This window comes from Sceloporus occidentalis, unplaced genomic scaffold, assembly GCF_023333645.1.
Source record: "Sceloporus occidentalis isolate IW3139 unplaced genomic scaffold, rSceOcc1.0.p SCAF_24, whole genome shotgun sequence".
NCBI classification, from domain to species: domain Eukaryota; kingdom Metazoa; phylum Chordata; class Lepidosauria; order Squamata; family Phrynosomatidae; genus Sceloporus; species Sceloporus occidentalis.
In genome coordinates, this window is record NW_028317004.1 from 1,605,833 (window position 1) to 1,624,179 (window position 18,347).

The 18,347-nt window shown below is 41.4% G+C and overlaps 2 protein-coding genes across 2 annotated transcripts; one reads left to right on the top strand and one right to left on the bottom strand.

The window, feature by feature from the left end:
- Positions 1 to 2,243: 2,243 nt before the first annotated feature.
- On the bottom strand, positions 2,244 to 3,026 carry LOC149300468 (proteasome subunit beta type-11-like). The gene has a single exon (XM_089484987.1). The coding sequence runs from the start codon at positions 3,024 to 3,026 to the stop codon at positions 2,244 to 2,246; it is 783 nt and encodes a 260-aa protein (XP_089341113.1).
- A 7,502-nt stretch (positions 3,027 to 10,528) lies between these two features.
- On the top strand, positions 10,529 to 15,326 carry LOC149300469 (proteasome subunit beta type-5-like). The gene is made up of 3 exons (XM_089484988.1): positions 10,529 to 10,708; positions 13,861 to 14,167; positions 15,040 to 15,326. The coding sequence occupies exons 1-3, from the start codon at positions 10,529 to 10,531 to the stop codon at positions 15,324 to 15,326; spliced, it is 774 nt and encodes a 257-aa protein (XP_089341114.1).
- Positions 15,327 to 18,347: the final 3,021 nt, after the last annotated feature.

Consider the following 18,347-nt stretch of genomic DNA (forward strand, 5'->3'; position numbering starts at 1 on the left):
AGCTCCACGCGATATAATCGCGTAGAGCTCTACACGATACAATCGCGTAGAGCTCTACACGCTGCCCGGACTAAGCACCGGGGACTCAGAAGCACCGGTAAATTGGAGGGGGCATAACACAGGAGGATGCAGGTCCCCTGCATCCTCCTGTGTTATGCCCCCCCCCTCCAACTTACCGGTGCTTCTGAGTCCCCAGTGCTTAGTCCGGGCAGCGTGTAGAGCTCTACGCGATTGTATCGTGTAGAGCTCTACGCGATTATATCGCGTGGAGCTCTACATGCAGCCCGGACTAAGCACCGGGGACTCAGATGCACCGGTAAGTTGGGTCGGGGGTTAACACAGGAGGATCCAGGTCCCCTGCATCTGGGTCCCCAGTGCTTAGTCCGGGAAGCGTGTAGAGCTCTACGCGATTGTATCGTGTAGAGCTCTACACGCAGCCCGGACTAAGCACCGGGGACTCAGAAGTACCGGTAAGTTGGGGGGGGGGGGTTAACACAGGAGGATCCAGGTCCTCTGCATCGCTGCGGGGGATCTGGATCTTAGTCTCATAATCAGACCTATTTGAGGTCTGATTATAAGACGACCCTGATTATAAGACGAGGGGTATTTTTCAGAGCATTTGCTCTGGAAAAAACCTCGTCTTATAATCGAGCAAATACGGTACTTAATTCCATAAGTACACTATGTAAAAAAAGAGGTGTCGAAACCTTTGTCATTTCACATGAATCTAAACATAGCTGACTTGCACAAAGGGGGGGGGGATCTCTGTAACATATTTGAATTGAAACATTTTAGTAAATTCTGCACTGATATTTTTTGACAATCAGTGCTAAGCAATTACATAGACCAGTCCACCCTGTCAGTGACAATTTTGTTGCATCCTTTCTTTTTACCGGATGTAAAGGTAAAATGTTCCAATTTTAACAGGTTGAGCAGCACTGATTACAGAAACATTGGCTGCTGCACTGCTATATGGGTGAAATGAGATTCAGAATCCTCCCCTTTATTATATCATTTTGATGAAAATATGCTACAAATCCTGACTGTCAGCAATCATTTTTTTTTTTGATTTTTCTTTTAAATGTACTGTTTTGCAACAATGTTTGGCAACTACATCAAGTATATACATGGTTTTTTTTTTATTATTATTATTGTTGCCAACGTACCAAATATTATCCCAGTAAAAACAGTAAAAACATGTAATGTGCATATTTATTTATTTATTAAAAAAATCAAAGCACTGTATTTACATGCCACCCTTGCTAATAGAGGGCACACAATGTTTTAGCTCTTTTGTGTATCTTAACGTGGCATGCTTTATTTAGAAGTCTCCACCAAGGACATTCAAATGTCCTGAAGGCATGTCGAGAGTTTAGTAGCATGATTAGCATTCAGCAACCAGGCTGCTGCATGCTAATTAATATAATATTCACGATAGCACAAACTTCATTCCATCATCAGGAAAATACATATTGCTGTGTCAAAAAGAAAAGAAAAGAAGGCAACTCAGGGTCTTGACATTTTATATTACTCAACCGTGCTTGCTAAACTTGACCACAAACCACTGCTATTACAACTACCAAGAACCTATTCTAGTGTTCCCACCAAAGTGCCAGAAAAAAAACCCACTAAAAAAGGACAAAAAAACAAAGCCACACATTCCATTATACAGAGGAGCAATAACTGTTTAAAACAATAATCTGCATGTATTTTGCAGAAGATGACCACTTCAAGTGTTTCCAGGTACGGATGTCAAATTCTAGGCCTTGATGGTCAGAAGCAGGCCAAATGTTCTGGTTATCCCAGCATGAGCATTGGCAGCTCAATCAAACTGATTAAATAATTTGTGTTACAGATTTAATGTGATCTCTGCAGTCACTGTATTTTGTAGTATTGTTTTTTTTTATTATTATGTATTGATTTATATAGCTCCATCATACTCCACAGTGCTGTACGGTGGGCAACCAGGGCATAACAAGTAGTACATCTCAGAACAATTTGGATTTACAGAAACCTTTACAATCGCAACTATGTGTGAAATATTTGCAGTGACTAACAAAGTAAGTATATAGTTATTCTTATCAGCTACCTTTACCCACTCTCATAGAACACTTTGGTACATAACTAAAAGACACTAAGACAATCCAGACAAAGTACAATAACTATATTTAAGATTACGTTAACACAATTAATTCCGATCCTTAATTTATCTCATAGTTAAACATTTTCATTTCTCAACAAATTTAGGAATTCTGTTTGTTGTACAGTTCTACTAGATCCTCCCTCGCATCTTTCTTGCATCCCTCCTTTGTCACCAAATACACATCCACAAACCCCCCAGAATAGGCATCTCTTCTCCCAGCATGGCACACTGCTCTCCTTGCTAGCTGGCCGGCCTCTTCTTCCTTCATTCCTGCCCTGTAGCCCTCATCTATAATGCTGTAAGCATAAGGGGACCCTGATCCCACAGAGATGACATCAGAGCTGAGAAATGTTCCGTCACTGTATACATAACAAATACAGGGCCCATTTTTATCCCAGCCAGACAGAGTGATGGCAGCACAAACATCTGTGCCACGGAATGGCAGCATAATCATACTCAGCATTTTGGCTGCTCCTTTCACAGTAGGCATGCATCCATTTCGTAGCTGATAGAGACGACACTCTCTGGCCAAAAGTCGTCCAAAGAACTGGCAGTCGGCAGCACTTCCAGAAGTAGAAGCAAGGAGATGGCTGTGGATGGGGGTAGCTTTTCGGCTGTCTGGACTAGCAACAAGATGCCCTGCAGAGGAGCGTGTGTCAGTTGCAACCATTACCCCCTCTGCATAGATGAAGGCCAGAGTAGTGGTGCCATGTTCCGGTGGTGGAGGACCTGACTGGTTGCGATGATAAGATGCCAAGCCATGTGGTGGCAAAAACAGATGAGGAGAATCAGAGAATCTTAAGGTAGGAGGAGGTAAGAGGTCAGGCTGCTTAGTCCGTCTTGAGGGATTTAGATCCCAGCCACACACACTCTGTAAAGCCATTGAATGTATAGACTTCTTGATGGTATTAACAAACTTAAAGGCTGCAACTTTCAGCTGTTGAACCACAATATTGTGAATAACCTCTTATTTATATAAGAGGGGCTGTGTACAGCTCATGAATGTTTTGCTGTTCTTTCCTACTCTGGATGGACGCATTACGCTCTGTTTGGGCAGGTTTACCTGCACTCTGTTGCACTAGACGCTTACAAGCGCTTGTGTACGAAGAAATGAAGATAGCTTCATGATGCTACAATGTTATCCGCTTCATGGCTATAGACTTTCAAAACGTTTTTATTCAGTCATGTGTTTCAATTAAACCAGATTTTGACAAAATTCCTATGATCAAGTATTATATAGAAGTATGGCATATACAGTATACCAAGATCAATTGTTAATCAATTGTACAGCTGATTTATATAGTGTATAAAGGAAACGTAACTAATATAAATGATAAGCTGGGCACTTAGACCATAGAAACATATGTGTATATAATTGCAGACAGAATTCAAATGAATGGGCCATCTCACTCACCAATGGTCTGTCACCATAAACCCTTTTTAATTTTTCATGATAGCCAACTATCCTCACTGGTGTCTTTTGTATAGAAAAGCACTTTACAAAGGCTACCAAAATCCAACTTCAGATCATGCCTTCAAATTCTAGTTCTAAAAAATATATTCCTTCCTAAAGTTTACTGTCCATTGGGACATTAATCCATTGGGGTCCCCTAACAATCAACCTCGTGATAAGAATATGGCCCTTTTATAGATTCTATTCCAGCTACTCTGTAATTGACATCCATATAGAGTGTTAAGAACATCATACCTACTGTTACTGAACAGGACAGTGCTGCCTATAAATAATTCTTTAATCATGTCACTTTCTGCCCAATTCAATTTTTCATCTGGCCAGTTTAATTCCAGCTTCAATGGCAGTGAAAACTGTGACCTTTTGTTGTGCCATCAAATTCCCGATGTTACCATAAAAGGTCACCGTTTTTACTTAGACAGCAGATTGGAATGTCTTTTCTTGGGTCTTCGTGTTCTGCTATCTGGACAGAATTAGCTATTTTGCACCCAGTCCTCAGAGCAATAAACAGACCACAAGTTGTACCTGATAATTTCAGCTTACAGACATGTGACACTAAATGAAGTGATAGGTTGCACAGGCTTGTTTTCTTAACATCAGAAAATATTGATTTGGCTTTGGCTACGTTGAAGGACAACAATGACAAATACGCTCAACTGACAACACTTCCTAAAGCAATATTGAGGTAGATATAATAACAGAGTAACAAGGTAAAAAAGTGCATCAGGCTCAGCTCTTCTACTTCCTGCTTTTGATCCAAAAGAAGGCAAAAAAACTCAATTAAGCTATTATGGGGATTTTGTACTTAGGGTGAAAAAAATATTTCCTGACTCTAAAATCAGATATCTCCTTGGATCAAAAAGCTAATAAAATTTATTCTATCCTTTATGGTGTATGAAAACTACGCTCTTCCAGTCTCAGAGGATGACCTCTTGTTCTTTGTACATTTCTGTTTATGAACAGGTCACTGGAGAGCTCTTTATATTTGCCCTGCTCATATTGATATAATGCTATGATTTACCTTCTAACACATTGTTTTTCTAACAGATATACATGCAATGTTTTCAATCGTTCTTCATAACTTAGATCTTCCAATCCCGTTATTACATTAAAGGGTGCCCCCTTTGCACCTATTATAGTTCAATAATTTCCATTAAAGCCCTGGTGCCCAAAATTGCACCACATATTCAATGTGAGGTCTCTTTTACAAGGCAAGACAATACCCTGTTTTATATGTGCCAATATCTTATTGGCCTTTGCAGCTGCTGACTGGCATTGCACACCGTTGACTACAATTAATCCAAAATTGCTCTCCTTAGTAGTTTTTCCCAGGGAGATAGGATTTAAAGTAAAAATTGCATTGTTATTATTTTTCTCATAATGCATAACTTCATATTTGTCTGTATTGAACTTTATTTGCCACTTAAAAGGTCTCAATTTGGGAAATGCATTTCAGGAAGATTGGTAAGGGAGTCTGGAGGCGGAGCCTCCATAAGCCATAAATACACACAAATTATACATATGTGTACTGTTTATAACACAAATATTAAATTTGTATGTTAAAATGTGGTTATATGTAATTTGTTGGTTTTAATCCAAATTAGACTTGTACATTCAAATTCATCCATATTTAAAATTTAACAAATCGTCCAAAAACAAGGTATAACCCTAATGAAAAAAAAAATGGAAGCTGAGGGCTCAGAATTTTCATTTACTTGCTTTTTCACTCTCTCTCTTACCCCTACTCTCACACTCTCCCTCTCAGACTGTCTACCACTTTCTCTCTGTCTCCCTACCTTCTCCACCAGCCACTTCTGTCCCTGTCTCATTTTAGCAGCTCCGGTTCTTCCTTTGCTTCTTCTGTCTTATTTCTTTGTCCGCTTATCCCCTGTATTAGCTTTATTAATCAGGCATCCCCGAGTGGTTTCTTTTGCAGAAGTATTCCAAGAAGTCAGAATAATGCAGATGGATTTGCAGAGAAAAAGAGATGCGGTTCTGTCTTGGAGTACTTGAGCAAAAGGGAGGAGCCACAGCATGCCCTCCGGTGACAGCCTCTCCCATTCCTCTAATCGGGGAAGGGATGTGCGGAAACTCTGCTCTTTTAAGGAAGGGGTCTGTTAAAGAGCCGATACTGGGGAGAATTAGACAGAAAAAATAGCTGAACGAAAATCAGATGCTCTAGTGATGTGCAGCTATGTGAACACAGTGCAGTAGTGACACATAGCACCTTGAGGCGCATATGTCAATAAACCTCATTAAACAAACAACTCCACCCCCAAACACATAAACATTATATTTAAAAAATACAGTAACCAATATAAAAAATCCAAGATAAAACATTCCTAAAATATATCTCATAACAACACTGTGATCTGTTACAATTCATAGAATATCTTCCAGAAGCTTTAAAATGACACCTGTTTCCTCAGGGTACAAAATGAGGCAGCAGCATCATGAAATCCTACATCTATCACCATGGTTAATGTCCAAGAACACAGAACAAAGTGTGCAAAGGGTCATTAATCTCTCCAAGTTAGGCAATGACTATAAAACATTTACAAAAAGCTGAAACTCACAGTAGCATCCATTATGAAGAAGTTCAAGCTTGCAAGAACATTTGCTTCATTGCCTGAAAGAAAATGCAAGTATACTTACTATTTATTCAAAAGATAAATGAATCAGGAGGAAACTGCAAACCAAAGGCCAACTCTAAGATATGGCAATAATAGGCTCCAATCTTGTGGTTACAGTGGAGGAGCTTTGATAAAAGTAACGTCATTACCTTGTGGCCCACCGTAGGGGCAGGCCTTCTGCTAGCACTTCTCACCCTCCAGCTCTCTGCAGGCAATCCACTCCACTATGGGGGAGCAGAAGGCCATGACAACCGAAAGGTCCACTAGCTATTCTGCCGCTGCCCCAGCTCCTTCGGGCATTGATGATTTACTGCAGCCTCGTATGCAGCCTTGCAGCACTAAAGATCACTGAGGGCGTGCATAATAGTGTGATGTCACGATGCCTTGGCTAGGCTCCGACCTCATCACTTTTGAATTTGGTGTCAAAGACCGTATTTCTGATAAGGATGCCTATTTAAGGCTGGTTAGCTGGTACGCTATGCCATCAGATGGTCATACCTATGCTAGTCATAATGTGTTCTTGTTCAGAGCATTCCTGTATAATATTATTACTCGACCTTGGCTTGCCCACACTCTGTTCTCTGGCTTTTCGATAGTTATAAGAATATCCTGACCTTTTTCCCAACTATGGCATGTTTCTGATTATCCTGCCTGTGCTCCCTAGAAGTGTGCCCCAGTCCCTGGAGGATCCTAGCATGTCACATGGCTGCGTGAACCCTAAGGCTCAACCCAAGAGGGAACAAGCTGGAGGGTGAACTCTTTTGGGACACAGTGTCCTACTCTGCACTCATCATCTACTCTGGTACGCTGAACGTGACAGGTACTTTAGCTTTTCCATTAGGAGTTATATAGTAATGTGATGAATAGCTTCCACCCAATTATCTGTCACCCCCCTCCACACACACTTTGATTAATATATACATTTCCCTCAAGCTTTGCCAGGGCAATATATAGATTATTTAATTATGGGCACCACAGCACACATGCAAAGGTCACCTGTCATGAGAACATAATATGGCCAAATATTCCTACAGAAACACTCCAAAATCTTGTGAAAAAGTGTAGAATGTGATGTCATAAAAGTTCATGTTGGTGTAATGGTTAGATGGCCCACTACTTCTATATAGTGTATGTAACGGGACGACCTATACCACACGGTTTCTTCAGGCTGAACGCTACTTCAAAAAATCCAAATCCAGCAGAGACTTTATTCACTAAAAATCGCACCTACAACTCTGCCCTCTCGTTCGGCAAACAGCTCTACTTCTCCACTCTCATATCCTTCCTTTCTACCAACCTGCGACATTTTTTTTCTGCCTTCAACTCCCTTCTCTGTCCCTCCATACCCACACCACAAACCTCTCTTACTGCCCAAGATCTTGCTACCCACTTAAAGACAAGACCTCTCTTCTTTACAACCCCCTCCTACACCACCCACCATCACTCTCTCCACTCCTCCCATACTAACTGCCTTTTCCCCTACAACTGAAGAAGAGATAGCCACTCTTCTTTCTTCCTCTCACTCAACAACCTGTCCCCTTGACCCCATCCCATCTCACAAAGTCTCTATGTCCATCCCTTGGTCCATCACTTCCCCACTTATTTAATCTTTCTCTATCATCTGGAACTGTACCAACAGCCTTCAAGCATGCGCTAATCCCACCAATTCTACAAAATCCTTTGTCAGATCCCATCTGTCTAACTACCACCCTATCTCTCTGCTTCCTTTTATCTCAAAGTTGCTTGAACAGATTGTGTACAATCGCCTTACTAACTTCCTCTCCTCTCATTCCCTCCTTGACCCTCTACAGTCTGATTTCAAACCCCTTCACTCTACTGAAACAGCTCTAACAAAAGTATCCAATGACTTGCTCGCTGCCAAAGCAAAAGGTGACTTTTCCATTCTAATACTCTTGGATCACTCTGCTGCTTTTGATACTGTTGATCATCACATTCTTCTTGACTCACTTTCTTCTACAGGCATTCGATCTCTCCTGGATCTCCTGGATCTCCTCATATCTGTCTAACCATTCCTTCTCTGTCAGCTTCTCTGTCAAGACATCATCACCCCTTCCACTTTCGGTTGGCGTCCCCCAAGGTTCAGTCCTTGGCCCTCTGCTGTTCTCTCTTTATACTTAATCTCTTGGCAAACTAATCAACTCTATATGCAGATGATACCCAAATATACCTGACTTCTCCTGATCTCTCTCCATCTCTCATGTCCCGTATTACCAATTGCTTGTCTGCTATTTCTTCATGGATGTCACAAAGCTACCGGAAACATAATCTTTCTAAAACAGAACTCATTATCTTCTCTCCCTCCATCCCCACTCCACTCCCTGAATTCTCTATCACCATTAACAACACTACTATCTCTCCTACTAACCAGGCCCGATGACTTGACTCTGACCTCTCCTTCATCGCTCACATTCAGTCCCTCGCCAGATCCTGCCGCTTGCACCTAAAAAACATCTCTCGCATCCGCCCATTCCTCACCCAAGAATCCACAAAAACTCTGGTTCATTCGCTTATCATTTCCTGTCTTGACTACTGCAACACTCTTCTGGTTGGCATTCCACTGTCTCGACTCTTTCCTCTGCAGTCTGTCCTAAATGCTGCTACTAGGCTTATCTTCCTTGCACGCCGCTCCTATTCTGTTCCCGAGTACACTGACTGGCCCCCTATTACCTTTATAATTAAATTTGAAATCCTGGTTCTAACATATAACGCCCCCCATAACACTGCTCCTCCAAAGATTTCTGCCCTCATAAGCAAATACTCTACTACTCAATCCTCACGTTCTTCCCATGGGCTAAGGCTCTCCCCCTCACTTATCACCTCTTCCTTTTCCCGTATATAAGATATCACTCGGGCTGCACCATATCTCTGGAATCTACTTCCACCGAACCTTCAGCATTCACCCTCCCTCCAAACATTCAAGTAACATCTCAAAACTCACTTTTTCACAGAAGCATACCATCTTGGCTGCTAGAACTTCCTTGTCATTGATACAACAACCACACTACCTCTCACCCTTTCTCTGTGTCTTATGTTTGTTACCCCATTCCCTCAAGATTGTAAGCTTGCCAGCAGGGCTCCCTTCACCTAATGTATCGGTTTGTCTTAGTCTGTCAATTCATCTCATCTTACATACCCCTTGAATGTATGTATTGTATTAAGAGCTGCGTAAATTCTTGGCACTATAGAAATAAAAGTTAATAATAATAATATACCCCGACTGGGTACAGCCACCAAATCCTGCTTCCTTGTTTCCCAGACTTTCGGGTTCAACCCCTTCGGTGTTGGACAACGCTAGAGCTGGTGAGACGAAGTGGGGCAGCAATCTAATAGAACTGTGCTCACACTATAGCTAGCCGGAACTTAGCTACACAGTGCTAATAAGTTGTCATAGCAGCCACCCCAATCAGACAGTACTAATGTTGAGGTGAAAACAGCAACTAAGTTTGTTGGGAACAGCACAGACATTTATATACACAAATATAATTAGATCAGGAGTAAACCCCATCAACTACCAGGCAGCCCGGTGCCTCCTTACAGTTCTATGTCCAGCAATGGCCACTCAACAAACAGTTAGGGTCCAAGGATGTTATGTTCCAAAAAGCGACTTGATCCATCGTCGGGACACCAAGTGACAGCGTCCAAAAACATCCACCATATGGTGGCCAGGTTTCCCAAATGAGCCCACTCTCCATAACCACCTCTGATTGCGACCCACCAGTATCGGTATATCAGTATAACCCCAAAAGAGTGACGTGGAACCACTTAACGACCTTCACAAAATGGCACAGCACCCTTTATGCGAAAGGAAACATTATCTTCATTCACTATTCTGCATGTATTCCACCATCCAGACAGCATGGGTGGCATCTGGGATTTCACATACAAAAAGTATTTTACTAGCCATTTTGTATTGGTACTGCTGTTTGCAACACTGAACTGTCCTTTTAATACTGCGTTCACTATTAAACGATGAGGGTTTTTTTCTATTTAAGTTTGTTTTAAAAATATTTCTATAACGCTAGTCAATGTCTAAATCCCAAACCGTACACTGCTCGCTGAAACCTAACGAAGAGCCCGAAAACGCAGGCGTGCCCACTTCCAAAATGGCTACCACGTATACAACACAAGCGCTTCAAGCCTAGTCATGCCCTTTTGCGATATGTCTGCCGATTCTGCAGCATCATTGTGCTGACGTAAGACGTCGCTTTACGTCGTATAAAACATTGGCAAGCACGCTTTCCCGGCTTCCCAGGAGTAAATATGGCGCTTGCTAGCGTAGCGAAATGCGAAGGCCTTTTGTGGAACCGACACCGGGATATTTTGGCGAATAATAACGCTGACTACGAGGCATTGAATTTCCAGTTGCCTCCGGGGGCCGGTACGGGAGTCGCCGAACCCGGGATAGAGTTTCTTCATGGGACTACCACGCTTGCCTTCAAGGTGCGCAATGATGGGGATTACGCAGCATTCCTGATTATAATGTGTCCTGCTATTAGAGTAAACTGGTCACTTTATATGACAAGACCAAATGATATTGTTTAATGTGTCTGTATGGAAGGGCCTCGTTCGCTTTGGGCTTATGTGGTCGCCATTTATATAAAGCCCATAGAAACCAGGGAATTCATTGATGGGGCTGTGGCCCTTAATAATATGATTTATACAAATAGCGGCAGGGATGCTGTGAATGGAAGTCATTAGGGGGGGGATGTTTAATTTGCTGGGGGGCAGGAATAATGGATCTTACTGCATGGTGGGTATTTTTATAGATCTGTAAGTAATTGGTGGGTCAGTAATTAATAAGAAGGGGTACTTTTCTAGCAGGTAGAGCATCACATTGACAGGTGCAAGTGGCTTAATTTAGCGTCCTGGAAATTAACTTAATTATCATGCCAAATTGGGAGTAATAAAGCCGTTTTCCTACTGTGGTGCCAGCCAGTTCATTGGGGTTTATAATAGCGCCGTAGTTTCTCATTCTCAATTTATTTTTATATTTTTGGTACATTGGTATCAATTGATGTATAGCTCCTAACATACGTATAGACATCTTTTAATCTGTTCTATGAAAATCCCCTTTTCCTCCACAATTTACGCAGACCTCAATATAATATATATTCAAGGGGTATGGCAATAAGAGAATTGACAAAGACAAACCGATACATTAGGTGTTTTAATAATTACAAGCTTAAGAATTGTGCGGTTAAACGAAAAAGCACACTCTCCTTTATAACGTAAAGAAGGACTAAGTATGAAAAGTGATGCAAAGTGTTTAAAAGTGGTCTGATCACCGTAGCAACCAATGGAATAGTCCAATCAATATGCCACACTTGAAAAACTCACATCTCGTCATAGTTGCCCAGATGTATTGATGTCCTGTGTTGCTGCATTAAAAGTGAGTGTCTTTGTTCTGTAGTAGAGAAAGTCCTCAGACGTGAAGAAGTTAAATGAGATTTTGTCAAGAACTGATTTTTTTCATATTTTAGTACTAGGAAAATGTTATAATATATGACAAAATATTGTTCTGGGGAAAAAAAAAATCCCTGTCGACTTTGGAAATTCAGCTTTGATACTATATTTTTACATTAATATTTAGAGGAGTTATAGCCAAAAATGTATTGCTATATTTTAATATAGTAATGTGTTAAGATATTGCTATTCAATATAATCAATATAAGAATACAGGTAGATGACAAAAGGAAAAACTTATGTTGAGCCAGACCATAGAACAGACCTGGGCAAAGCACGGCCCGCGGGCCACATCCGGCCCGCTGAATAGCTCGGACCGGCCCGCAAAGAGTGTCCTGGTGACTCACCAATGAGTCCGGTGTCCCCCCCGCCCCGGTCACTTACCTTAAACTCCTGTGTTGGAAGCGTTTGTCTCGGGTGCCGGCGCTTTACGCTGGGCGCCGGCATATGACGTCAGACGCCGGCGATCAGCAGTGAAGCGCCGGCACCCGAGACAAACGCCTCACGCTTCCAACACAGGAGTTTAAGGTAAGTGACCGGGGCGGGGGGGGGAGATCCTGAGAAGGGGGGGTTAGGGAGTTAGAGGGGAGATACTGAGAAGGGGGGGTTAGGGAGTTAGAGGGGAGATACTGAGAAGGGGGGTTAGGGAGGGAGGTCTTACTGTGTGTGTGTCTTACTGTGTTTGTGTGTGTGTGTCTTACTGTGTGTGTGTGTATCTTACTGTGTCTGTGTGTCTTACTGTGTCTTACTGTGTCTGTGTGTGTCTCACTGTGTCTGTGTGTGTCTTACTGTGTCTGTGTGTGTCTCACTGTGTCTGTGTGTGTCTCACTGTGTCTGTGTGTGTCTCACTGTGTCTGTGTGTGTCTCACTGTGTCTGTGTGTGTCTTACTGTGTCTGTGTGTGTCTTACTGTGTCTGTGTGTGTCTCACTGTGTCTGTGTGTGTCTTACTGTGTCTGTGTGTGTCTTACTGTGTCTGTGTGTGTCTCACTGTGTCTGTGTATCTCACTGTGTCTGTGTGTGTCTCACTGTGTCTGTGTGTGTCTTACTGTGTCTGTGTGTGTCTTACTGTGTCTGTGTGTGTCTCACTGTGTCTGTGTGTGTCTTACTGTGTCTGTGTGTGTCTTACTGTGTCTGTGTGTGTCTTACTGTGTCTGTGTGTGTCTTACTGCGTGTGTCTTACTGTGTTCATAGCTTATTCAGTTATTGTAATAAATATTTTAGCCCATGTTTTAGCTCAAAATATTTTTTCCTTTTTTTTCTCCTCTAAAATCTAGGTGCGTCTTATCAGCAGGTGCGTCTTATAGAGCGAAAAATACGGTATGCACTCCGAAGCCTTGTTCATTTTGTTCACTTCTGTGCTGTGCTAATAGTTATTCAGGCCTTACTTATTCAAGCACCTCTACCAATGACGTAGGCTTGAATAACTTTATTAAACAGCACATAAGTTAACAAAATGGACAAGGCTTCGGAGTTTGTAGTTTGTAGAGGTCTGGCCCTCTAAAACCATTCCAATTTCTCATGTGGCCCCATGGGAAAATTAATTGCCCACCCCTGCCATAGAATGTACCTTTGAGTCATTGTGTACGAGTTTTCTGCACAGTATATCAGCTGTTGTCCGAATGTTTTTACATATATTAGTTTGTTTAGGTGCCATGCATCGTAGGAAAACAAAGTATTGATATTTAGAAAAAGCTGCAGCTACACACCCTCAGTGGTAGTGGTTTCCATACATATATACACACACACACACACACACACACACACACACACACACACACGCATGCAGAGGGACTCATTAGTCCCTTTTAATATAAATTTTTTCCTGCTACATCAGGAATGAGACTATTTTTACTATGACATCTCTCTTACCACTAATAGTTCTATTTATTGGTAAAAACTAGGCTTTCGACACTATGGATGCTCTTCGCTCACTCTATAGTATGTCTGACTCACACTTTCTATCACTTCTCCTACAGTATTGTTTAAATATTTAGTGTGCATCATTGCGTAAGTAAGTGTGTTGTTTCTTTTGCACATTGTTTCTCAAATTTTAATATGGGGGGAGGTAGCTGCTTTTTAAGCATGTCCTGGTATCTGACTCTTATGACATTCTATTTCTTAATTTCAGTTCCGTCATGGTGTGATCGTCGCTGTTGATTCACGTGCCACCGCCGGCTCTTACATTGCCTCACAAACAGTGAAGAAAGTTATTGAAATTAATCCTTACTTACTAGGCACGATGGCTGGAGGAGCAGCAGACTGCAGCTTCTGGGAAAGGCTCCTGGCTCGACAGTGTCGCATCTATGAACTAAGGAACAAGGAACGCATTTCTGTAGCAGCTGCATCCAAGCTGCTGGCCAATATGGTGTACCAGTATAAAGGAATGGGGTTGTCCATGGGAACCATGATATCTGGTTGGGACAAGAGAGGTCCCGGTGAGTAAAAACCAAAATATATATACTGTATTGTATTTTCTTATACTGTGGCTAACCGAGGCACCCTGTGGGGGGTCACATGATTTGTGTTATGTGGCCAAGTAGTAGTAGGACAGAAGCTCCCACTGGCTGCATTGGAGACAGGGCTCCATGTGAAAAAGAAGAGAAAGGAAAAGAAGCTGTGATGATGGGGGAGGTAGAGCTTGTGTGTATGTGAAAGTGTATGACATTAGAGAGTGTATACGTTTGACGAGTGTGTATGTTATTGCATGGAGTCTGTTAACGTGTGTGTTATGATAGCATCAGTATTTGATGTCAGCATATGTGGTGTTAGCGTGTGTATGTGTGTCAGGGTGAGTACAGCATTATCAACTTTTGATATTTGTGATAAAGCGTACCCCTTTCCTAATACTGGGGGAATCATGAATTGTAGCATGTACTTAATGAGATTGATGCAGACCTTTAGAGAAATCTTATTTATTATAACACATTTTAGAGAACATTTGCCATTTATCAGATATTTTATGTAGTACCATTATATTCTGCAGAGCTGTACAATGGGTAAACAGGACATAAGTACAGTGCAGCGAAATATGATGGAGCTAAATATAAAATAATTTGACTTACATAAACAAGAGGGAAGGAGGACCCTGCTCACAATCTAGAGGAAATGTATAAAACCCCTTTAGTCATAGCCAAAGCATTTGTATATCTGTTGATCTATATACATATAAAGAGGTTGGGCAGACTAGATGGACCGAATGGTTCTAATCTGCCATCGCTTTCTTTATATAAATATATATATGAATCCTATAATAAATTGTACTGTAGAGGTATGTTTTGCCAGTCATCTAATGGTCCTTTCCACACAGGTCTGTACTATGTGGACAGTGAAGGGAACCGTGTGTCTGGGTCTGTGTTCTCTGTGGGATCTGGTTCTATGTATGCTTATGGCGTTCTGGACAGAGGATACAGCTATGACCTGGAGCCAGAAGAGGCACAAGAACTGGCCCGGCGTTCAATCTATCAAGCTACTTATCGTGATGCCTACTCCGGTGGAGTAGTGAACCTGTACCACGTTCGAGAGGATGGCTGGGTGCGTGTGTCCCAGGACGATGTGGCCGAGTTACATCAGAAATACAAAGAAGAGAGCAAATAGGCGCGTGGCTTAGTGTCATGGTTAGGGCTTTATCTTGGGCAGGTTGTCTTGGGGTTATTTGAGGGACTTTAAGGCTTGTTAAATAATGTGATATCAAAGAAGGCAGTGGAGCGAGACCAACTGAAGGGGGAATTTTTCTAGAGCGACTGGGGTTACTAGTAAAGGTTTGCTGGCTTCAGTTGGGGGAGATGTGAGAGGGCTTTGGGGCAGACCTATCTATAAACCTAGTTGTAGGTTTTAATGGTCTGGATATTTTCTTATGACTTCTGTTCCCTGTTTGGAAGATGTTGCATTAAATTTTCTTATACTCAAACACTAGTCTGTTTATTCATGTCTCCCTGAGCTACTTCACCTTTGTCTAATTGCAGGTGACAATAAGAAGGTTCATTATAGTTTGCTAAAGAACCAACAAGCTTTTGGAGCTAACATTCTTTCAGTCCCAATGGCCTCTGTCTACTATTTCTGCAGCTAGTGTAAGTGTAACCAGAGCTCAGCCACAAAGACCCATTAACCTTACTAATATATACTAATGTATATATGTGTGTGTTTTATTACATCTTCAGCCTGGTATTACCAACAATTTTAACATTTTTCCTTCTGACTAGATGAGTTTCATGTGGTTTCACTTACAACCTTCAAACCAAACATCAGTATAAAAAAAGCCAATCTTGCATCCAGTGATTGTTGTAAGTAAGGTTTGTGGATACTTAGCAAATAACTTTTCAAATACTCCTGTTAATTAATACTGGCTGTTATGCTCTTCCATTACCCTGCCGTCTTCTTCAGATAAGAATTGTCTGTGAGCATCTATCTTGATGTTGGCTGCTTTAAAAGGGTTAAAACTCTGCATTGCAGATCTGTGTGTAAGAGGCAGTGTTTGTGTGCAAGACACGTTATGAAAATGTGAACAAGGACTGCAGAATTTGCTTTTACTGATGCAGGGAGGGGTTCAATGTTGTGTGCACAACACGCTCTGATGCCCACAAACCTGTGAGGAGGAAAAATTAAGAATTATTCCCCCATCACAGGAATCATCTGTCATAATTGTATACGCTGCTTGCATCCTACAGAGCAAAACAGACAGCTGCAATGAGCAGAGCCTAATGTGTAATCCTCTGTGTGCGGTGCTATCCTGATGCAGTGCTCTGCAAATAGACAACGTTGTCTAACATTTGCACCAGCACATTTATACAGTGTGTGTGTATATAAATATATATATATACATACATACACACACACACACATCAGTGTGAAGCCTGACCCACATTAAAGAGAGGCTCTAAACAAATGTTAGTATCCGATGAAAATTTTTCAATACAGTTCTAGTTTTTGCATGATATGTTTTCAGGCAGCTGCATATTGGTCATTGGTATATATTCTAGCTCTGTTATCTTATGCCAGGCTACTAAACAACGTGGCTCTTTATATTACCTGCGGTAAAGAATAGAGTGGCTTGTTTTTAATCATCCAGTCGGACATTTATTTAATGAGTCTGCGAGGAACAGACTTCATAAGTAATTTTATAAAGAATCAGCTCAATGCAGTGTTTGGGTAGGAAAAGCCATCCAAAATATAAATTGTCTACACTGACAGCCACCAGGTCTGCAGATAAAGCAAGTTTATTGCCACCAAATGATATAAATTCCGCCAATGCTAACCTTCATTATTGTATACAGCACTGTGTTTGTAGAATGTGTGCCTTTCCGATATTTTGCAGGTACGGTACTGATGGTTGACGTTTAGAGATTTCCGGGTTGGCTGTGATTACTTCAATGCTTAACATTTCAGCCTTTTCTTTTTAGTAAGGTTGTTATGTCATACTTGTAAAAATCAATGACAGTTCCTAGACAAACCTATACCACGAGTATTCAAAAAATCACTGCTTGCCTGTAGTGTAACAACTGCAGTCTATTGGCTTTAACAGCCACCCTCGTATGTGTCAAAGGAAATATATTTTAACATGACTTTATACAAAAACATCATTAGATTGAGATTTCCTCTACAAACTAGTCATATGCTGCAGTATTTCTAGTAAATGACTCCATCCTTTGTTTTGTGTGCTGGTGATCTACTGTCCTGACAGACGCCATATCCCGCTGTCACATCTCTGTGACATTTGTAACACACTTCTCTTTAAGTACTGGTTAGTTATGACAGAGGCACATAAATCTCTCTCTGCATCTTCATTTTTCCCACACGTGCCCCTGTCACTGAAACTCAGTCCTTCCACAGACGAAGCCTTGTGCCTGTGACATAATCCTGTTAGACACTCGACTGACGCTGTACCCATCCTGTCAGACACGGCGCTGTCATTGTTCAGATGATGCTCGGTCATGGCTTGATGAGTCATATTACATGTTTCTCCCTGCTATATATACACACTCTGGAGTTTTCAGGGTCTCTTTCTTTACAATAAAGTATTATTGGATTTTGTAAGACTTGGTGCATTATTTGTTGCACTGGATTAGTCTACCATAGCCCTTACTGTGTAATTTCTTACAAATAGGTTTAACATGTGAGCACCATCCCTGCCGTTTATTTACGCACATCTAGTAAACTACTGCATGCATACTGGAGGTAATTCATGGGAACCATATAGTGATGGCTACTATAGATGTAAGTGCGGTAACCATTCTAAGTATGGACATCCACAGCAATCTTCTGCAGAAATAAGGCATGAAAATAAACGTAAAATCAAATCAGCGCCTTTGTTTACCTATGGTAAGCTTTATCCTCCTTAATTTTCACTTCAAACACCATATTTTTTTAACCTTCCAACTACAACTTGGGAAGAGTATGAGATTCTATTGCTTGTGGGTGCCTATTGTTAAAGGCTTTTTATTTATTGCCACCTCTTCATCATTCCATGAGTCCTGAATGTGACCACATTTTTTAAATGTATTTTTATCGTAATATTTCTGTTGCACATTATATGAAGAGGCTTTTGAGAATACATAAATATACCCATCAGTTAATGAACGATGTGCCTGGGAATTACGTGTCAAGAACAAAAGAAACAAA